Source organism: Coloeus monedula, assembly GCF_965178545.1.
Source record: "Coloeus monedula genome assembly, chromosome: 1".
Lineage (NCBI taxonomy): Eukaryota > Metazoa > Chordata > Aves > Passeriformes > Corvidae > Coloeus > Coloeus monedula.
This window is the reverse complement of record NC_138781.1, coordinates 63282102-63305498: the sequence shown is the minus strand read 5'-3', so window position 1 is coordinate 63305498 and position 23397 is coordinate 63282102. Positions and strand designations below refer to the sequence as shown.

The following is a 23397-nucleotide window of genomic DNA, read 5'->3' as shown; positions in this document are numbered from 1 at the left end:
ATTTTATCCCAATGTTTCTGTGTATTTGGTGGTGTTGCAAGTAGAATGGTGGTGAGCAATCTGGCAGAAACTGAAGGAACTCTGAACAGAAGAGAGCTTTCTCTTAGATAACAGGACTTGTTCATTTGCTAGCCCAACTGCAAAAACAGTTAGTGAATAAATAGCCACCCTGAGCATCCTTTAAAGGTCTGGATTGTTGTCATAGTGATGATGTTATTGTCCGCTTTCACTGCCCCAAGAGCTCACCTTATTCAGCAGTACATATAAACCTATTGGGTCAAAAACCTCCAGACTGGGGGGGTTGGTCTTAGAATTGAGCTTCTCACACTTCTGTCAGTATAGCAGTTCTCTGGAAATGTTACATCAGAGTGTGGCTTCATGATACCTGATCTACCAGGGTTCTCCAGCAAGATATCAGTGAAATGTTTTCATCTATTGCATACATGAATAATTAGCCTGTCAGCCTCCCTCTTGTATCTGTTCCAGTGTTTTTGAAAGGATAGGTGATTTATGAAGGGTTCAATATGATTGTTGAAGATATTGCTTATAACTGAATCAGTCATATTTTACCTGATTTTAAAGCCATCATCTTCACAGTGGAATCCATTCCTTCTCACTGCATTGCGTAGATAAGTCCATTGAAATTTTATAGAGAATAAGGGCTTAAAAATGCTAACATGCTCACTCTGTCAGCTGATTGAAATAATTGCATTAGAGAAAGCGCAAAGTTTTCTAATAATTTTGATTCATTATGAAACATTAAAACTGATAACATTATCAGATGATCCTGTAAGCGAGTGAGTGTGTTTAGTGAAGTTAAGTGTTTCTCTACTGAATACAGCAATGGCAATTTAGTGGAGGGGGAAGTGGGTTGCTGGTGAGAGAAATTACAGAGATGCCTTAGACTATTTCAGGTCATTTTTGTCCTCTTCAGTAGCAGGGTTAGAATGTGGAAATGCATAAACCTGAACTTCAAAAGGCTCTATCTGTTTGAGGGGAACAAATATAAACTGTCTCTCACCTTTCCAGGAACCAAAAGAATCAGTGCTTCTACACAGTTGCTGTGGCTTTGTCCTGTCAGTTTTTGTTGGGAAACTTGATGTTGCTACCACATTTGTTTAGGAGGAATTCAGGACAGAAATGTAATGAAATTGATATTTCAAAACAGAATTTTGTGTTAAATTGATATAAATACATGAGAAGTTTTTTGTTAGTCACAGTATTAATTTTTTCTATTTAATTTAGCACAGATTTTAATTTTTAATTTACTTCAAGCTGCTGCAGTATTTCGAGTTCACCAGAACTGAAAGCTGCAAGATGTAGATGTTCCTGGGTACAGACTGTTGCAGAATAGAAGTGAAGGGCTCTGGGAGCTTCCCGCTCCAGGCAGTGATGGTTGTTCCTTGTGGAAATGCAAGTTGTGTACTGGGCAAGATCTGGAATACCTTATTTAAAAACACGTCTGGAGGACAGGATTCCTGAATTCTGTCCACAGCAGGTAGGGCAGGTAAGGCTTGCTACACTAAGCAGCAGTTATTAGCACTGTGTCAGTGTTCCCAGTGCTCAGTGTGGGCATCATGCCGTAGAGTTAAGAACCCCCCTCTGTTTAGGAGTCACCTCCTCCAAGGGGTCTGGAACCACAGCCGTATTAATCTTGTGCAAAACGTGTGTGTCACTGTGAGTGTGGATAGGAATATTGGGACAAACAAGGCAGAAGAAGCTCTGGGAACACCAGATGTGCACAAAGAGAGTAATGAGCTAAAGTAGACAGACTTTAGACCAGGAGCTATCCTTTAACCAGAGTCTGAGACAATCCTATTGCACGTGGAGTTTTGTTTGATCCAGTTCCTCTTAACTCCAACCATGGATTAAATATATAATCTTAATGAGTCTAAATTTAAAAGGTATTCTATGAAATGATGTTAATAATTAACTAAAATCATGTTAAATTCAGAGGCAGAATTGTGTTTAAGTAGAGATGGGAATACTTTGAGGTCAATGCACAATTCACTTATGAAACACATGAGAACGAGAACAAGAACATCATCTGCAAAAAAACAATGAAAACACATAAAATCCAGTGTTTGCTAATTCAAGCTAACAAGAGAAGCAAGATGCATCTGTATACAATTTATCCTTTCTGCAAAGGATTTCATGTGGAAATTAAAAAGGCTAGATCTGCATCTAAAATCTGTGAGCAGTTAATAAGAGCATTTATTCATAGAATCATTTAGGTTGGAAAAGACCTTTAGGATCACTGAGTCCAACTGTTAACCCAGCACTGCCAAGTTCACCACTACACCATGTCCCTAGGTGCTGTGTCTTCAAGGTCTCCAGGGATCTTGATTCAACCACTTCCCTCAGCAGCCTGTTCCAATGCTTGATAAGTCTTCCACTGAAGAAATTTTTCCAAATACTCAATCTGAACTTCTCCTAGTGTAATTTGAGGCTATTTCCTCTCATCCTTTCCCATTCAGTCCTATGTATCTTAACAACCATTCATACAAACCTGTGAATGGCCCTGAAAGAGACACAAGGACAGGTACAGTTATTAGGAAAAGTGCCCCAGCAAATCTTATGAACTTCTGAATGTGAAACTGGGCCAAGAGTGGCATCACACAGTCAAACCTTCTTATTTCTAGTCAGAAATCTAGTTGCTATACTCTGTACTAAATCAAGCATATTAATCATGTGGGTGGGAAGCTGCTAAGTATAGAATTGCAAAACCCAGTAGAATGGATGAGAGAGAAAAGATCACTGTTAGTAGAGGACCAGAGCTCATGTCAGAATCTGCTTTTTCCTCCACAGTGATCTGCAGACTGACTGGAATACTTGACTGATAATTCTGTGATTTTCAAAGACACCAAAACTTGTTTGGTTTTTCATGCTTCCAGAATTTTGGCAACAGAAATGAGACAATCTGTTTAATTTCCTGGGTGAGAGGGATAAACAATGGTGTTTTAAAATACTACACAGTCTGTCACTTTTGCATTTGATAGTGCCATTCACATTGTATCTTAGGCCAGCTGTGGGTGTGCAGTCATGACTGGAGCAGATACTTTAAAAACTGGATTTTGATGATTTTTATTCTGAAATACACCAATCTAAGAACAGGGAAAGAAATACTTCAGATTGGCAACTAACTCATAGTACCTTATCTGACTGGCTGATTAAACAGAATACTAACAGGATTAATCAGTAAGGCTCCTATAATAAACTTGTGTGTGATTCATGGAAGAATAAAAACTTCACCATCTAGTGGCTGCCAGTAAGGGTCAAGGGTACCCTGTTCACAGGGCTCAATCACTGACCAAGCAAGTGCAGACAGAACACATTTTAATTTTAGGCTCTTGACACCGTATACTTAATCCAAGGTTGAAGTTAACAGGAACTGGATCAAACAAATCTCCATGTCCAGTCTAAGCTTCCCAGAGTCTGGGAGGTACAGCTCTGCTCTGAAGTCTCTTCCCTTTAGCACATCACCCACTTCGTATGTATCTGCAGTCTGTTCAGTTGTTCAGGAAATATGAACTGAGGATGAAAGCACATTTTACAAATCTGTTTTTCTTGTAACCAACCAAGGGTTAATTCTCCTAAACAAATAAAGCATGGTTTGAACATGATGCTTTGTTTTAAGTAAAATACTATATGTATTCTGTGGGGAAAAACTTTTCTGCCTAATCCTTGCAGTCTCTGCTTGTTTTTTATTGGTAGCTCTGTTTAAGTGAAATACATGTTTTAGGACCTTTGTGAAATTTTGAAGCTTGCTAGCCTGAACAGAATTCTGTAATTCTGGGTAGAATGCAAAAACAAGTGGTGCTTCCTCTGCCTGTATTTTACCTAGCATGTCTGCCTTTGTCTGCTGTGCCACTGAAATGTGCAAATTGCTTTATAGAAATAATGGTTCAATTCTATTTAGGGTACAAAGATAAATGGACACTGAAAGCTTGTGGAAGTGCAGAATAAGATTGGGTTTAGCTATGAAGATACAGGTAAGGATCCCGTACCTTCACGTAGGTAGTTGAACCAAATCTCTGATTTCTTAAAGATGTCACAATGTTCATACTTTCACGATAGAACTCTGGCAAGTGCAGTGACACAAGGTAACTCATAATCTGTCTAATGGAGACGCATGTCAGAATAATTAATGTTGAGTCAAGTTAATTTTTTCATTTAACAAATTGAATTGTTTCAGCTAATTATGTAGTGTGGCATAAATGTGATGAGGGATGTTCAGAGAAGACAATTATTACTTTTTTCCTCCACTGAATTATGAAAATATTAAGGAAAATGTATGCTCAGAGAATGCAAAAATGTCCAGCTTCACATGCTGAATTTTGCAGCCTTCATTGCAGCATGAGTCTCCTGGGCCTCTTGGACTGCCTAATTCAGCGTCCTCCTTAAGACCTGTAAAATGCTCTCTGGAGAAGACTGTCTTGGCTATTGTGCTCCATATCTATACAAGAAACCTGTTAGATGGGGACATCTCAGCTAGATGTGTAAGCTGGTGTTACTGCTTCCTGTTACTCTGATGAAGAAACAGACAAAATGAAGAGCTGTTCAAAATTCTAGTACCTTTTCAACTTCTTTGGCTATAGCCTTCCCTAAGCAGGGGCTTAGGAGGTGAGGGGTACCAAAGTTTACTGATAATAAATACCGAAATATGTAAAATCCGACTGTGTCCAAGTTGTAGTTCCCCTGAAAGGAGGGTGTAGTGAAGTGCAGTTCAGTCTCTTCTCCCAAGTACCAAGAGACAGGACAGGAGGAAACGGCCTGAAGTTGTGCTGGGGGGGTTTAGATTGGATTTTAGGAAGCATTTGTTCACTGGTAAGGTGGTCAGGCATTGGAATAGGCTGCCCAAGGAAGTGTACAAGTCACCATTCCTGGAGGTATTTAAAAGACTGTAGATGTGGTGCTTTGGGACATGGTTTAGTGGTGGACTTGGCAGTGTCAGGGTAACGGCTGGACTCAGTGATCCCCTAAGGGTCTTTTCCAACATAAATGATTCTACGATTCTCTGATAATGAGTATGTAGGGAGCCATAATCATGTTCAGTGTGGACAAACTCAGAAGCTAATTCCCCAAATCCCATGGAGTCTGCCTTCTAGGCTAAGCTGCATCTGTTTTACCGCATCCTCCCAGTCTCCTTTTCAGTTTTGTTTTGTTGGGGTTTGTTTTGTTTTGTTTTTAAATGTGTGTATTTCTCGCACCCCATCTGTTTTGCATTTTGTAAGCCTCATGGGCAGGTGCTCTCCTCTCCATGTTTCCACAGTGACTGGCAGGGATTCATTATTGGGAGTCCAAGTTCTACTGGACTGTAATAAGTACAAGAGTAAACTGAATTTCCTAATCCTCTTGGTCCACAGTGTTAGCTGTAGTATCACCAAATGTGTGCATGTGTAAGGTTTAGTACTAAAGTGATTGTGTGTGCTGTGATTTATAAATCACGTCACAGTAAGAAGTGGGAACTGCTTTGATTCCAGGCAGCAGTGTCAGGTTTCAGCACATCTCTGACTAGAAAGGGCTGAGCACTGCAGAACAGATTCACTGACTCAACTCTCATTGCAATTGAGAGAAAACATCTTGTGGTCACCCTAATATATGTTTCATGCTGGTGGCTTTAAATTATGACACAATTACCTGTTCTCTGTCAAAATGTGTTTCATTTCACAAAGGAAATCTTAAAACATTAATTACTAAAAGGTCTCATGGCTTCCTCTTGCTACTGTAGCATAAATGTAAACCTTCAATACTTTGTAATTTACATGGAATTAATTTAATTAATTAATTTAATTAATTCATTATTTACAGCAGCGTTAAAAAGAGACTGTTCCCGAAATCACGGAATAGTTGAAGTAGAAAGGGACCTCCAGAGTTCATCTGATTTATCTCCCACTGCTCCAAGTGGCATCAGGTACAACAGGTTACTTGGGACTGTGTCCAGATGGGTTTTGAATATCCCCAAAGATAGACTCCACCACCTCTTTTAGCATTGTGTCAGTGTCTGACCACCCTCAGAGTAACAGTTTTCTTCTGTGCAACTGCACAAAGAATTCTACCTGTTCTCCCCCCGGCTGCCTGTTTTAGCTTGTGCCCTTCAGAGCCACCTGGTCAGGCTGGTTTCTCAGAAGAGGTGTGAGCGCTCTGCCCATGGCACTTTCCTGTACCCTCATTTATGTGCACACGATTTCTGTGGCCACCCTTCCTCAGGAGGTCTCTCCTGGCCAAGGCACCCAGAAGTCTCTGCTCCACCACTACCTCCCTTTCATCACTGTTTTCAAGCTCTCCTCACCAGGCTAGTCAGCCTGTTGGTAGGGATGATTTTGCTTCATTTTTCATTCTTACCCAAGGCAACTTGAGACCAGGGGAGCCACGTGCAAAATCAGATACGACTTAGATGCAGCAATACTGACAGAATGGGATAATGAGAAATATTTGTGTGAAGAACAGTTCTGGAAGCAGGCAAAGTGAAAAGGCAGTAAGCAGGGAAATAGCCCTCTCTCCACTGAGGAAATAATTCAGCAAAAAGAAGACTATGAAGCAGTTGTGTGCTTCTGACATTTATTGAATCTTTAAAATCTTTGATGAGAAATACCTGTATTTTGAAAATCTCAGCTGTCTGCTATTGACAGAATGTGGCTGAACTTGTGTGTGTGTGTGTAGATATATACTTGTGCATACATAGGTGGCCAAAGAAAGTACTTCTTAGTGAATAAAAATTTTTACTATACTTAAGAAAAACCCAGAATCCACACTGTGTATGACCCACCCTGTATATGGTCCTCAAACTGAAATATTCATATAGCATTTCTCCCACAGCACTTCGAAATTATGGACAACAAATATAGAGTCAAATTCTCTCCTTCATCCCTGTGATGGGCAGCTTATTCCAGACTGTGTTTTAATAGTCTTTCATGTACCCATGTGTCAGATTAAATAGTAGAAATGCCAACTGGATGATAATGTAGTATCATTTCTGGAAGTATTGGCTTTTAATGTTAATCTTCAATGGGATGCTTTACTGCAGGCATGTGCATACATTAGATAACCCTGGCATGCAGAGAGTATTTTAAGACACACATAATTTTGAAATACCCTTTAATATTTAGTGAAAGTCATGATACATTCCATGCACATAAGATCAGAAGCAGACCTTCCAGGCTTGTTTTACTTCTCAGGATAGATGCCAAATTGGGAGCCCCCAGTATTTTGTTTTTCTGTAGGACTGTTAAAGTGGGACCACAAGCTGTTCCACTGACATCTGAGCCCAGTCTTGGGCAGCCAGCTCACAAGGTGGAAGTGCTGAGGAGAATAATAAATACAACTATCTTCACATGCTTATGTTTTCATCTGAGATTAAATATGAGATTTCCAAAACAAATGTTGCCAGCTGTTATGGATTCTGGGATGTTGAAGTGTGATGTCAGAAAATTCACTTTAGTTACTAAACTCCAGCATCTGGTGCTACCAGCAGTGTCCAAAATCAACCTGTTAAACCACAAGCAATATTATTTTCTACTTCTATAGCTACTTCTCTCTCACTTTCTATTTATCCACCGATGATTACAAAAAAAAGGGAAAAAAAAGGAAAAGGAAAAGCTGCTTCCTTACATTTAAGCAACAATATTTTATAGCCACAAAATAAAATATTAACCCTCTGTAATTCAGAGATTTTGTAGCAAACAACATGCTAGATTTTCACATTGAGCTAGCTGCTGCTTTGAAGGAAGAAGTGCATGTAAGATTAGATTCAAAACAGTTCTGTGAAATGTATCTGGCCCCTTTATGCAACAACCTGCTACACGGGGGAGAGGAGAAAAACAAATCCTGGCCTTGATGTCAAAACAATGTAAACTCCTTTTAGTATGTTGACTTCTGGAACAAGTGAGGCATGAAAACAAAAGCGCAGAGCCCTCAGTAGTGGCAGTGAATATTTTATCTTACCAAGAGAAAGCAACAAGAGACCAAATCCTTAAAGCATATGCTGTGCTGACAGTGCGCTCTCGCTGTGACAGTAATGGTATTTGCAATCCCAGCTGCACTTGAGCCTGTGCTGTAAAAGCACCCATTCCTCAGAGTGCTTGTTGCCCTTTACTGGCCCTTAGCCACATGAAGGAGCTTTTCTCTGTTGCTCATGTTGCCCTGTAGAAACAAATGTTTAAACAATTATTTCTCTTCCCCAAAGTGAAATTGGAGAGATTTTGGCATCGTTAGCTCTTCTGAAATCTTCACAATGCTGAAAAGTATCTTTAGGTGACTGTAGCTTTTTGCATATAAACCAACCAGTCTCTGGCATTTTACAAATATCTAATATAAGTGTTGTTCTGAAATTCAGGGACTGGATCCTCACAGAAATGTTGAAGCAAAAGTACCACTGTTACTGCAGTGTTGTTGTTTGAGAGTGGTTGGTGAGAGTGTTTAGAGGGTGATTCAAGGCTGTGACTAAAAGTATTTACCACTCTCTGTCAGAGATCATTTTAACCAAGTCTAATGAGCTAAGAGTTAGTGAGCTGATTAAAGATAAAGGAAGATGCTCCTCTGGGAATGTGTTTGAATGTGTCCTCTCCAGTTTTTCCTAGCACCCATTTGTTTGTTGTTCTCTCCCGGTTGAGGCATGAAATTCAGAGGGAATGGAGAATATTGCTTATAACTTATGGAGTTACTGCCTCGTGATTACCATTCTGTCATCAAAAATGTCAGTTTATCCTTCAGTAGGCTTCAGTCTTGGTTTGAAAGACAAGTGTCTGCTAAGGAAGGTAGGAGCCTCCCTTGGAATGGCAGATGCAACCCCCTTCCCTCCGAGTTATTATATTTTGAAATCAAGGGGCTTTTAGGCAAAGATGTGGGAAATAGGAATAACAGTTCTTTACTATTATGTATCTATATGTGTATAACCAGTCAAACAAACAGCAATAACTATGGCAGTAACAACAAACAATCACAAACCCAGTGCCAGCCTTCTCGGCTGTCGGGCCCTTTCCCCTCGGGTGCAGTTCCGCTCGCAGCCGGCAGGGGCGCTGGCGGCTCCCGGTGAGCAGGGCAGGTGCGATGGTTCCCCCGCGGCTGCAGGGGGCGCTCCGGAGCGAGCTCGGGGAGCACGCGGCACTGGCGGCCTGGGATCCCGGGAAGGGATGGAACAAAGGCTTCACAAACCCCTGGGCAGCTGATCCCAGTGTCCGGCTGGACCCTCGGGAACAGCAGGCTGGAACAGCAGGGACGAGCACAAATCCTGGGTGGCAGACGAGATGTATCCAAACTGCGGAGCTGTGGTGGGAACCCCCTGGAGGTCTGGGCAGACAGGGCGAGCACGGCTACAACATAGTGAAGGCTCGAAGCAATGGTGGGGGCAGGGCGGCCACAGCCCGGCTCCCAGCAGGGCAGGGAAGGCGGGCTTGGGGTCCCCGGATTTCTCTGGCAGAAGGAAAAGCAGCCGAAGGAAGCAGCCTCCCTCTCAGTCCAAACACCGGGGACCGACTGTCCACACACCCAGGTGAAACAAGAGTAGCCAGATGCACCCCACCCGCAGGTCTTTGTTTTTCTTAAGTATCCAGCAGTTTGTCCCCTAGCAACATGTATGGGGAAAATTCCTTTAACAGAAAAAAACCCAGGAGAGCTCCTAAAACCCCAACAACTAGTCAGCTCTTTCTCAGTTTCTCCATCCTCTGCTTAAAATTGTTCCCCATCACTGCATCCATTCCCAGCCCAGGTCTTTGTGTGGAGACCCAGTCATCTTAGACTGACTTCTTGTTTCCTACTTCATATTTGAGCAATTTGGGAAGTTTTGGGTGATTACATGGTAGCATTTCAAGACATCCCAGTATTGCTTTGGAGAGACCACTTTGAATCATGCATGCGATGAGCTTTAGAGATGGTAAGGTAGCAGTGTGGATTGTGGTGTGTTAAAGGAGGCATAAGCAGGAGGCACAAATTAAATCCTGGAATTATACATAATTCCTTCTAAATGTGACCAGTTGGGTTCTGCGCTATCCAGAAGTAAGAGCAGCAACTAGGTCACTTCCAGCTCGGCTTCATTCTGAGGTTGGTGTCCTGTTTCAGAGCTGCTGACAGGCTGCTTGGAACCCTGTCCACAACTGCAGCCAAGCCCACAGCAGAGTTTCTAGCAGTTCCAGGGTCCCAGGCAAGCTCTGGTTTCAGCTCAGACTCAGCATGCCCTCAGCTCCCACATATTCATTGCTATTGCTACCTAGGCTTGGTGAATTCAGGTTGGGAATTACCCACATTTCTGCCATCACATTTCTGACTGTACTGTAAGTGTCCATTTTATCCTCATCCTATAGGCTTTTTGTAATAGGAACATAATGTAGAGGGGCCAAAATAATCAAGAAAATATTCACTATTAAGTTTTTTTATTAAGTTGCTAAACCGTAAATTGCCATTTATCCAAGTGACTAGATTTCTCTTCTAGTATGCGTTGATGTCCAGGATATAGCTTGAACCTCTAGAAATTTCTGAAAATGGTAATACACTGGTTTTGTTTCCATTCAATCAGTTACTAAACCCTCCAGAAGTAACAGCATGGCTGCTGACCTGATTGTAGCATAAGTTCTTTCCCCAAGCAACTATCAAGCAAAGATAGTCCTAAAATAATGGGGCAAAAAGTAATGCCATAGAGAAGAGTTTCTTGGGAGTGAGAGGATAGGATTATTATCATTTAAGAGTGCCCTACTTTTCTTGTAACTTTAAAATTCCGTTTTACAGATAGACTTTATGGTCAAGCTCCAGATGCTTTTGTTTGAGTAGCCTCAACCTCCCTATGGACTCAACAGATGTACCACGAAATGGCATTGCTCACTGGGAATGCAGATCCTGAGTTCAGCTCCTGCTCCTTCAACAACTTGGAAAACCTGTGCGAAGTGCAAACCAAGAAAGGATTCTTCTACAAAAAGGCCAAACTTCTGCATCCTGGAGAAGACTTGTGCTGCCTGGCTCGCTTGGATGACCGGTCCAGGTTTGTGATCATCAATGTGGGTGGTATTAAGTACAAAGTTCCTTGGACCACCTTGGAGAACTGCCCCTTGACCAGGCTTGGGAAGCTAAAATCTTGCAACAATTATGATGAAATCATGGACATCTGCGATGATTATGACGTTAGCTGCAATGAATTTTTTTTTGACCGTAATCCTAGTGCCTTCAGAACGATTATGACATTCCTGACAGCTGGGAAGCTGAGGCTTCTCAGGGAGATGTGTGCTCTTTCATTCCAGGAGGAGCTTGTGTACTGGGGGATAGAAGAGGACCACCTGGAGTGGTGCTGCAAAAAGAGGTTGCGACAGAAAGAGGAAGAGGCAGCTGAGGCCAGGCTGTTTGAAAGGGAGATGGTATTTAACGAAGCTACGCAATGTGCCTTCCAGGACAACAGCCGACTGAGTTTGTGCATGCGGAAGCTCAGGGATATGGTGGAGAACCCCCACTCAGGGATCCCAGGAAAGATCTTTGCTTGTATTTCAATCTCTTTTGTTGCCATCACTGCTGTCAGCCTCTGCATCAGCACCATGCCAGATGTCAGAGAAGAAGAAGATCGGGTAAGTGTAGCTTTTCTTGGGGTAAAGTGTGTTTTGTATTGTTGTCTCCTCAGGGAAGGTGACAGGCAAAATCACTCCAGCAGATATGCAGGTATTGTGTTCAGTATATATGATGTGGAGGACTGGCTGGGTAGAGCACATATTGTCACTTAAAACTGAGGGAAGATTGGGCCAAATTCTGCCCTGCCAGCCCAGCTTAGCCAGTTCACACCAGCAGACAGCCTTACCCAACAGAGTTGTTTTCTGACATGTCTAACCAGATGAGAAACTAGCTACTCTGGGGATAAAAGCCAGCCTTTCTTGTGCCTTAATGTTTTGAGGTTAGGTTTAGAGCTAACAGATCAATTTTCCCTAAAGGTACTTCAACAATTTGAATGAATTCTCAGTGCACCAATGTAAAAACCACATCTAAAGTATTTTGATGCTATAGGGTGATGTAAAGGCCAGGGAAGCTGAGGCAGCAACTTAACAGCAGAAACAGAGCAATTGTCCCAATTTTCAGACCTGCTTAATATTCTCAAGCGTAAGCTGTGGATGATTCATGCCCTTGAAAATCAAGTATTACAGATATTTTGTTTATTCTTTAGTTCATCAATTTCCTAAGGGTTTAGTTCCTTTTTGTGCAAGCAGTTCACTTTCCTAGGATTAATTGTATGTGAGTGAGAGCTCATCTGAAAAATGGTAGAGGAGGACATTCACATTTTCTTCACATACATGATGAAATGCAATCTAAGGGGTTAGGGATGTTTTGAAGAATTCATGCCCTCTGTAGTTTTACCCAAGTCCAAGCCTGACACTAAGTGTTTGGGCTTATTTCCCAGCCCCGTGGTCATTAAATGTGGTTGTGAATTTCAGCTATTAAGACAGTACTTAACCCCGTGAAGTGCTGCCTCTGAGCTGAAGGCTGAGCTCTCCTGGAAGCAGCTCTTCCCATGTGCTGTCACCCAGGGGCTGGATGGTTTGTGCCCCACTGCCACGAGCAGAAAAGAGGGTGATCATCCACAGACCAGAGGCATTTACTGTTATGTCACCTTGAAAGTAAAATGCACGCTGATGGGAAATGGATCCAGCCACTCCAGAGAGACCCCTGTGTCTGACTGAGCACCCTGCGTACAGTTAAACCCACCCTTTGCTTGTGAGGTCTGCTCAGGTTACATCTCAGCTGAGTAGTTTGATTTGGAATCAGACTCATTTAGGAGCAGCCAGGAAAAAAGATAAAACATTTGGTATGTTGACTGAGATATGGTTTATTATCAGATCTTTATTTTAAGGGCTTTTTCTGATTTAAAATTTGAGGATAGTAGTACTGGGGACTAGTTAACACTATGTTGTCCTAATAATTTTTTTTAAAATATCATTTCCAAAACACATGCCTTTACTGTAATTAACTGTCAGGGCTCCAGTATCCTGAATTCTAAGCACAAGGGATATTTTACTGTTGAAAACTGAGATGTATTTAGTGTTTAATTTTTCCTAGGTTTAAATGAGAGCTGAACAATTGCTTTTAGAATTATGAGAGTTTAGAAACCTTATGTTTTTACTAATGGTCTGAACATAAATAGGGACTCATAATAACAGGCTAATAATGTTTTTTGGGTGGCACAGGATAGGAATGAGGCTAGAGCAAGCATATGAGAGAAGCGTGAATTTCTTGGTAAGCTGGAACCATTAGACGGAGCACATTTTCATAGTCAAATGCAAAATTGTGCAAGAAAGATGAATGCAGGCTTGCACTTGTAAAAGCAGGGACTCTGGTTCCCAAAACAAGGCTCTATATAACATTTAGGGTACAAGCAACCTTTGATTCCTATTGCAGCATAAAGTCAGAAGGGTTAATGCCATCCTCGAATATCTAAGCTGGGGAGTATTAATTAGAAGCTGGAAGATTTTTTGTGCCTGTGTGCAGCATTGGTGAGACCGACACTAGAATATTGCAGCCAGTTCTCACATTCATATTTTTAACGGTGTTTTGAAAAATTGGGAGACGGTTAAAAACCTGTAAATCTTAGGCACCTGTAGAAAATGCCATACAATAAGACACTTGAACATTTCAGTTGATTTAGATTATTGGAAGGAAGGTGAGTGGATTAGGTGCATAAGTGGTTTTTTATGAGGGGAGGAGAACTGTATCATCTAAAAGACCTTTAAATTAAGCAGGGGGATAAAAATTAAATCCCTATAAATTCATATGGGAAACTATATGCCAGTATTTAATACCAAGGTGATTAATTACTGGGACAGACTAGGAAGAGAATTAGTGAATTTTGTACTTCTAGACATTTTCAGTTAAAAGCTCAGTGCCCTTTTATTTAGCATTCAGCTAAACAGACTCTACTTCAGTCAAAAGAAAAACATCAGTTGTAGATCAAGTTACAAAGGTGAAATTCTTGCAATACAGAGAAGATCAGAATAAATTATCCAACATTCTTCTGTGCCCTTAAATTCTAAAAGCACAGAGCTCCTGCAAATAATCTTTGTTCTGCTCTTTGCACGGGGAAGGTCTGTGGACAGACTGGAAAGGGTTATTTTGTTTGAGACAAAGGTGCACAGGGGACTGGTGAAGGATCACTTCTGCAAGGCAAGGAGTGGGCACCTGCCCACATGGAATCACTTGTAGGGTCTGGGACCGTGGCTGCAGACTCCCCTGCGTGTACTCTCTCTGTGGCTTAGCAAGCTCTTCAAGTAACAGGTGTGGAGAGAAGAGAGCTTTTGTGAATTCAAATTCATGGTAATCATCCTGAGCTGTATCCCTGGTATCTAGATTAAAATTTGTGCCCAGGGATAGCTCTTACGTCTGGCTTTGCAGTCTCCTAGCAAGCAGAAAAAGGATGTGCATCCCTCCTGACTGAGGAACAAATAAATAGTAAATGCTCTTTCAAAGACACACCATACTCAGTGTGCACATTTTCCAGGCTTTCTGGCTGGCATTCCTGTTGTTATGGTTCTGTGTCAGGGCTGTCATAGGTGCTGTGGCTAGCAAACAGTGGCCTTTTCCTTGAGCTGGCGTTACTACAGAAAACAAAAGCTCTATGTGCCATCTATCTGTCCTGTTACTGCTTCAGGGAAAGACAGAGAAGCCAATCATGAAAAAAACCATGCTGGAGAGCAATTTTCCATGCCCTGATCCTTTAATGCCATCCGAATGGACCAGCTGTTACACCCAGTGATGTCCTGCAGAGGTGTTAACGACCTCACACAAGATGTAAGTGTGGGACCTTAGAAGTAATTACCATGTGGGTGAGGAAATTATTTTAGGTGCTTGCCTATCTCTTTTAAAATAGAGCAGAAGATTCAATCATACACTCTGTTAACTTTATTAGCTGCTCCAGGTATTCTGGATGACAGTGGCAATCCCTAGTGGTTTAACAGGAGTGGGAAGGCTCATGCTCCCCTGTACTGTAGATGTCTTGTTCTTCATAAAGGCCACCTTGATTCACCTTGAGTGTTATCTTTTTTGGAAGTAGTATCGTGTATTTCAGATGCTGCACAATTGTCAGTAGAGTTAACATAATCAGATCCTGAACTACTTTTCACTTACCAAAGTAGGATATATATTTAGTCAAATTTTTTTTCTCATTTAGCTTTTATTTACTGATTAAATTTAAGTAAAATCCACCAATCCAGCCATGTATATAATAGCTCCTTCTGGAAATTTCAGGAAAGGGGCACTTCAAGTATGTGAAGAAAACAAACATTCGAAGATGGTCAGGTTCTTCCATGTAAAGTAACAAGACAATGGTAAACTTTTTATTTCAAAATTTTCAGAATGGGAGATTTCAATGCAAGATTTAGATTTAACGGTGAAGTCTCCTATAAAGGCAAAATCTGCTGAGACAAAATCATAGCAGGAGCCTTCAGGCACCAAGCTCTTTCAAGACCACCTCAGAAGTCATCTCCAAGACGTAAAAATAGCCAGAAGCACAGAGTATCCTTAAGGCATTTTAGGCATATGCTACCTTCCAGTGGACTTCTCACCGCTCTAAACAAATGGCAGGCATCGAGTGACTCAAAGAATGCAGCTAATACATCAGAGAAGTCTTAAACCAGTCAGGGATACATTACAGAAAAAGCTTTAAACACACAGTAAGAGCTAAGCAACCAAAAGACATTGAGAGTTTCAGCTGAAAGCCAGATGGTCATCATACTAAACTCTTCATTTTTTTCTTGGTGGAAGCAGAAATGTCAACCATTTCTATCTGAAGAAGAATCTTCTCTTTTTTTTTTAGACAGCAGCCTTTGTCATCACAGAAGAAAAGGTAGAATTTAGAGAATAATATCAAACATTCTGTCCTGATTCACAAAAGCATTTATAGGCCTGAGTCTCCCTGAGCTCAGTCGTTTGTAGCAGCACAGTGCAAAACAGGAGAAGCAGATCAGAGTTCATTCTTCACAGTGCTTCCTGACAGGTTGGGAAAAGCTAGCCTAATTAAATATGCTGTGATAGGAAGTTACAGTTTAATAACCTTCAGCTGAAGAGCATTACAACAAAGAGAGAGACTTATAAATAATGAAGTTAATAATAGCTCATAGAGAAGCCAAAACTATTTAGCCTTCTAAGCTCAATTTGCACACTGTGCTTCAACTTCCATAATGGTGAGGATGGGGAATAGGTAAATTGTGAATGTGCATTTTAAACAATCTTGTGCCTAAAGGTTTCATTTCACAAAGGTACACACAAAAGTAATCTCAGACAAGGTTAAGAGAGTCTTGTATAATGATTCTCAACAGCTTTTCATAGACAAGCTGTTCTGTAAGAGGCTGAATGAGCAGACAGTGAGGGTTGACTGAAAACTGTCTGAATGGTCATGCCCTGAGCATGGTGGTCACTGACACAAAGTCTTGTTGGAGGCCAGTAACAAACACTGTGCCCCAGGGGTCTATACTTGGTCCAGTCCTGTCAGACTTCTTTATTAGAGGCCTGAGGATGAAGCAGAGTGTACCTGCAGTGAGTTTGCTGATGACAAACTTTGGGCAAGTGACTGATAGGCCAGACAGGTGTGCTGCTGTCCTGAATGGCCTTGACAGGGTGGGGAAACGGGCTCAGGAAGCCTGTGGACCTCAGCAGGGAGAAATACAGAGTCCTGCATTCCCGGTGAGGAACAGCACCACATACCAGTACATGTTGGGGGCCACCCAGATGGAAAGGAGATTGGTAGGAAAGGACCTGGGGGTCCTGGTGAACATCAAGTTGACCATAAGCCAGCATTGTGCCTTTGCTGCAAAGCAATCTACCTGTGTCCTGGGCTGCATCAGGCAAAGTGCTGCCACCACAGGAAGGGATGTACTCCTTCCCCTCTGCTCAGCACTGGGGAGGCCACACCCGGAGCACTGTGTCCAGTGCTGGGCTCCTCAGCGGGAGAGAGATACAGACATGCTGGACAAAGTCCAGTGGTGCTTGCTGTCCTAAGATGGCACTCTGAGACTCTGGAATTACTGGAGAGCTCATTTTTATGACATTGTCTCTTTTCTGACTCTTCAGTTGTTGTTCTACATGTGATACTGAGACCTTGATATTAACTTAGTGCCACATGTGATGCATAGATGGTTTATTTTCATGAATGAAATATTAATAAAATTGCAGCTTGTGTTTTTGCTTGCTTTGTGGAATAAACTGTTCTAGAAATTACAGCACAGTCAACAAAAACCATGTATTTTTAAAAAATCTCCCTGCTGATGTTACAGATAACTATTTATAGTGTACAGGCACTGAGGGTGACTTTTTATAAAAAGAATCTTGAGGAATTGGACTAACTAATTTCCCTGGGGATCATCGGAGAATTTGTTATACCACTCTCAGCTCTGCTGTTTAAATGCAAAAATCATAAGCTGTAACAGTATCACCAGTTTTGGCATCTGATCTACTGTACTTGCACCCTATATTGTTAATTTGCATTTTGTGTCTGCTCCAGACTCTTCAGGCCACAGCTGGCTGGAGGCCAGGGAAAGACCAAATGACTCAGTAGCAATTGTCACCTGCCTTTTCTATATTATGCATAAGGAAGTTCCTGTAGGCACATGAGATTCATATTCATTTTCACATTCACATGTCCTTGCTTAAGAGAACTACAGAACTCTATTTTAACTAAAAGTAAGGTGTTTCTCTTTTTTTTTCCTTTCATAAGCTTAAAGTAGGTTTTCTCCTCAGATAGTACTTAAATGAAAATGGTAACACACACTCCGAATTACAAACTTTGATGGCATCCTTTACCCACAGCTTCAGTTATCAGCAATAAGCAAATGTTTACTTTCTTGTTGAAGTTCTCAATTGGCGTCAGGTAGTTCCATCACCTGTTCTGTGTAGTCCTGCCCTTAGATTGTGAATGCTTTGGGACAGATTGACTTAAACACAATGTCTATGGCCATCATAATAATAGAAATAAAAACTACATCTACCTGCTGTTCAGGTACATGGGCACTTTCCTCATGCCTCACCTAGGCAAGGAAATTCTTTTTGCAACTTAGTTCATGCTGAATCCAAACTGAGGAGTAACTGCAAAGTTCTCAAGTCTGAGTCATTGTAGCATGGTCTTCAGCTCCTCTCTGATGGTCAGAGACATCTGCTATGCCAAGTTGTCTGTCAGACAGCTCAGGTTTGTTGAAAGCAGTGGGAAGTGATGAGGTTTGGTTTTGGTCAGTGATGTTGCCTTTGTGTGTCACACAGACAGCATTAAAATCACGAAGCCGAGAACCTCTGCGCTGCTCAATCTAAACCTTAAATGTCAAGTTCTGTGGGGCTTTCTGAGTGGTGTGCATCTTTTATCTGACTCCCATGGAATTTATATGCGTGTGACCCATGGCAAAACATTCTTCACAAATACTAGGAAGTGGTGGTCATGTTCTTTGATCATTTTCCTGGGATCTGTCTGGGAGCCATCTGAATGATACAGTCCCTAATGTAAAAGAATACATTTATTTGTTTTTGCTTTGTGGATCTGAATCTAAATCCTTTCCTGGCCATCCAAATCCAGCTGTTATATGGAGCATATCTCGGTATCAGTTTATTTTGCCGAGTTCAGGATTGCTGTATTCGCACACTGAGGAGACACATTGGGTACTGCGAGTCCCCAGCATCGCTGCTGCACAACTCACTGCCCTCTGCACCAGCTCTGCCCACCACTGCCCAGGACCCCTGCTGCCTGCAAACCCCCTGGTCAAATAGCAAACCATGTGCCAGCTTTGCCAGCTCTTTTACGAAACAGTCCTTCTCCTTTGCAAGGCTGCCTTGAGCTGCTAACAAATACAAAACCTTTGAAGGAATGATTGGTTATTCTTGGTATTGGTTGTGTGGATAGAGTGCTGCACAACAACTGGCTGTATTTAGTCATGACTACATTTGGAGAGTTCTCACCATTTCTTCTCCTTGGCTTGCTTGCTCTTCTGGGGAAAAAACGAAATTGCTTTCTGCAGTCCTCCCACCCCAAAAATCCAGCCTTCCTGCTTCACTGAAGCTGTCTAAACTTTAGCAGACATACCTGGTTGTTCCGTCATGCCAGCTGCTTCAAGAGAAGATAAAGGAAGCTTGGTCCCAGGAAGAAAATCATTCTCCATTGTATCAGGAGGGTTAGGAGGAATGTTGTATTTTCTTTCACTAAGAATCACCCTTAGGCTGGGGGTGGGGACACAGCACTGTGTAGCAGGTTTACACAGAGTCCCGTAGTGAGCCTGCAGACTTTCTGCTCAAACTCCCCTTCTCAGCAAAGTCACTGCCTGAGCTGTCCATGCCTGTCTCCTCCCAGCCATGGGTCTCACTGCAGCACCTTTTATTGGGCTGCTTTTCTCAAGTAAAGAGAGAAATCCTTATGGGTCAATGAGCTGCTCGGGAAGATTTTGAGGACAGTAGGTTACAGTAGAGACTTTGGGAGCCACCTGAGATTCTCTGCAGTGTTTTAGGCTTAGAAGTAAAAAAATGGAGAGTGTTTCTCTGCACTGCTTGGGAACAAGGCAAGAGCTGACTAAGATAAAATTATTTTTGACTTGTTAATAACTTTATTCTGTGCCAATGAACTCTTTCAGTCTGCAGGATATCTTCTCATGAATAAATAGCAAGCTTAGGTCTTCTTTTAAATATTATATAAATATGCTGCAATGTAACATTAGTGCTAAATAATTAAACAGCTAAAAATATTTCATAAAACTTTGTCACACTGTTAACTGGTTTACATTTGGTGCAGTGTGGCTCCCTCAGCAAAGTATGCTCCATGTTTAATTTCTTTTAATATCTCTCTGGTTCCACCACCATAAGTAACTGTGCCTACCAGTGGGTTTACTCTCCAAACTTCCAGGTAAATCATCCAGGGAGTTTCTGAACCAATCTCACAATAATAGTTGCTTGGCCTTCAGACATGTTTGTAAAATTACTACAGCTACTCATCACAGCCTAATATCCTGGGGGTACAGCACAGCTCCTCTATTCCGTAGATTGCTCCACTGCCTCTTGCAGGGAAGCTTGGGTGCTGTGCGCTTATTGAGTACTGTCCCAGCGTTCTGAAAGAGAGAACTCTTTGTTTATTTGAAATGAAAATATCATCTGGAAAATTCACTTCAGAGCTCCAGGATATGTTGCTATCAATTCTGGAGGTTTGGAATGAAAGCAAGCAGGCAGATTTACATTTGGCTACACCTCATATGGCTAGGCTGAGGTAATGAGCTGATTCATGTGTACGGCACTTAGAAGAATTGCATTAAATCATTCAGCATTATAAATGCTTACATTTTCATTGCCTAGAGTGGGACAATGGAGATGAAATATAAAAGATTTTGAAACTGGGGGATTTTGCAGTATCCATGGAGACATTTAGATTCAAGACAAATGGAGTGGTATACAGATGGAAAAAAAAACGGTTATAAGATTTTTTGCAAAAGTTTTTAAACAAAGGCTTGAGAAAGGACCAGGAGAAAACTATAAAGCTGTTGGATTTTCTAATGGTAAGCATGATATTAGTTCCAAATAAAAATATCAAAAAGATAGTACTGGGTACAATCAGTCACATTTTTGAGCACACCAGCATATTTAATTCTAGTCTGTGTAGAACACCACTCATTAATCAGATTTAGTATAATTTTTTGAGGTTATAAAGTTTTCAGAAGAAAGTAACTTCTGATGTAGGTACTTCTGTAAGACATTTGAATTAGTGCCACACAACATTCTTCCTTAATAAAAAGGAATTTTTCAAAAATTAGTTTCCTTATTGTTTAAAAAATTTCTCTTAGATCTCGTAATAGCAGAAAACCAACATAAGACACAATATGAGGTTTGAGATACTGACATCCAGATTGATATCCATTTGGCAGGCAAATTGAAAAAAAAGTTTTAAAAATGGTTTAAAATCTGAAAGTTCTGCTTCGTAGTGAGATGCTAGAAGTGCTTTTAATGCAGTGAGAATCATAATAAGAGAATGTCTGTGGGCAGCAGTGAACTGAAATAACTGAAAGGTGCGGCTGGACAAACTCATGCTCTGAATTAAAGTGTGTTACAGGGTGGATAATTAACAATGGAAACCGTTTATCTAGACATGCCTGCATGCATCTCACAGAGTTTTTAAATACATTCTGTCAGTCCTTCTCAGCTCAGTTGAAGCCATGCATATGATTCATGAGCCACTCGGCAAGATCCTCTGCCCCACAGGGGATCAGTGCAAGAGCCTCTTCTGACCTTCCAGGGCGGTGAGCCATGGCCACCCTGTCCCTGACTCGCTGGTGCAGGAGGTGCCAGCAACGATGCTGTGCATCTTCTTGCTGTCTGGGGCTTCCTTGGCCCTCATGAATATTCAGACTTGAAGGCATCGGTAAGAAGAAATGAGCAGTGACAGTTCATAATTGTGATTAAAGGCAAGGGCAGCCAGAAAAAGCTCAGAAGCCTGGAAGCTCTCTGAAGAGTGACGTGGCATGAGTCTGGTCCCATGAAGGCACCATCCTAACCCAGGTGTCTTGTCCAACACTGACTGTGTTTGTAGGGGGTGCCACAGGGCCAGAACAGGCTGGACATGTGCCAGCCCACCCCTCTGGCCATTAATTCACTCTACCCTCACCCTTCCATAAGTTACACACACAAACAATCCCTTTCCCTCTGCCCCGTCTCAGTTCCTGAGCCAGGATTCAAATAGGAAATACAGAGAATAGAGTGAAGGTCCCAGCCATCCAATACATCCTGAGCTATGCTGGGAGCTTGGCACCTGGGACATGGGGTAGTGATGATGACAAGAGAAATTGCAGCACTCTCCTGAGAAGTCCTTGCACTGTCTGACTATGAGCAGATGCTGCAGAGATTTTCTCCCAGTCTGCAGCTCGTTGCCTTCATACACAGTAGAAATGTTGGGTGTTTTAAGGTAAGTTCTTGTATGCTGCACTGCTGTCACAGAGAGCACTGTTTTTACTGTTGACTTGAGCAGAAAGAGAGAACGTGAAAGCGTGTGTGGTTTCACTGTGGTCACCTCCACCTCGTAAAAATCCATCACAGCTTAGAGCATTTCAGTGCAAGGGCACTGCAGGAGCTCGCTGCCAGCGGCGCCTGAGCCGCTACCAGCAGGAAGGCAAATCTTCCCACAGGCAACACACGCAAATCCTTCCCTTGCTCTCAGATAAGAGGATAAAGGAAGACTGAGGGCAGAGAGATACAGGTTTGGAAAAAAATGCAAAAGGAAAACAGTAAGCTTGACTCTGTCCTCCTTTCTTCCAAGAAAAGAAACAGACACCCCCAGATCTTATAGCAGGTTACAGGGTTGCAGGAACCAGTAAAATTAATATGGGTCAGTAAAATAGAACTAGCAGTGAGTGGGAGGCAGGAGGAGAAGAGCTTCAAAAACTGATTGAAAGAAGGGAGAAACTGGCATAAATAAGAGGGAAAATACACTTTAAAATGCTATTAAGAATCAGTTGTTCTTTTAGTAAAATTAGAGAGAGAGGGAGAACAGACTGAGATTCTTTTTTAGTGTGAGACAAGCTTGAGGAGGAGATGGAAAGAGGATGCTGGGTTTAGGAAGACCACAGTTCTAGGCAGTGTATATCTGCAGGTATCTGTGAGCACAACCAGGTGCCACCACATCATCTTTTCCCAGGTATTGTGTAGGTGTGAAAGTGTTGGGAATGCCACTGCTTTGTCACACAGCCCTGTCTCTCTTGGGCTGGTCCTTTTGGAGGGGCGCGCAGGTGTTCCCATTCCCTGGGGAAACTGCTCAAACCGCACCCAAGTGCCCTTGGCAAGAACTCAGCCCTGCTCTGGTTCTGCAGATTTATGCTGGTTTGGTTTAAGGGAGATAGCCCCCATCTTTGTTTCTGCAATCCTGTCCTGTCTGTGAGGAGCAGGTGTGCTGCAAGTGCCAAGTGCCATTGCCCAAGCTTTTCCAAGTGACAGCGGGGTCTGCCTTGTTTTCAGAGCACTAGGATAGAAACTACAATTCTTCAGAAATCAGATTTGTTAAGTTGCAATGTAACTGGGCTTCTTCATGTGAAAGCTCAGGATCAAGCATTTTCTTTGATTTACAGGTACTGGATTTTTTTTAAGAAGCATTGTAAACTTCCAAGGCTCTGATGCCTCTATCAGAGCTAGAAAATAGAGGGGGCTGAAGAGGAAGTTTTCTATTCATGTAAAATCAGGGGAAGAGGGGGACACTTGATGCCTTAGGTTTTAACTTCCATATTTTTCAAATCCTGTACTGCCTAGTGTGTAACTCTGAAGCTTCTTGTAGCGTGTTAACTTCTGCTCTCTCATGCTAGGTAGACATAACAAAGCCTCTCCAGGCCTGCTCTCCAGGGACACTCCGACCATCCTAGTCCCAAAATGTAAACCAAACCCTCTGAAAGGGGGGCAAGCCTGGGGAAACTACATCATTAATTGAAGCTTTAATTGGAGAATTAA

At 42.0% G+C, this 23397-nt stretch overlaps 1 protein-coding gene across 1 annotated transcript in view; it reads left to right on the top strand.

The window, feature by feature from the left end:
* Positions 1–3966: 3966 nt before the first annotated feature.
* Positions 3967–23397, top strand: part of KCNG2 (potassium voltage-gated channel modifier subfamily G member 2) — a 30191-nt gene continuing 10760 nt past the window's right edge. The window contains exons 1-2 of the mRNA XM_082290106.1: positions 3967–3992; positions 10720–11543. Coding sequence (XP_082146232.1) covers positions 10788–11543 — 756 coding nt within the window. The 5' untranslated portion in view covers positions 3967–3992; positions 10720–10787. The remainder of the gene's footprint in view (positions 3993–10719; positions 11544–23397) is intronic.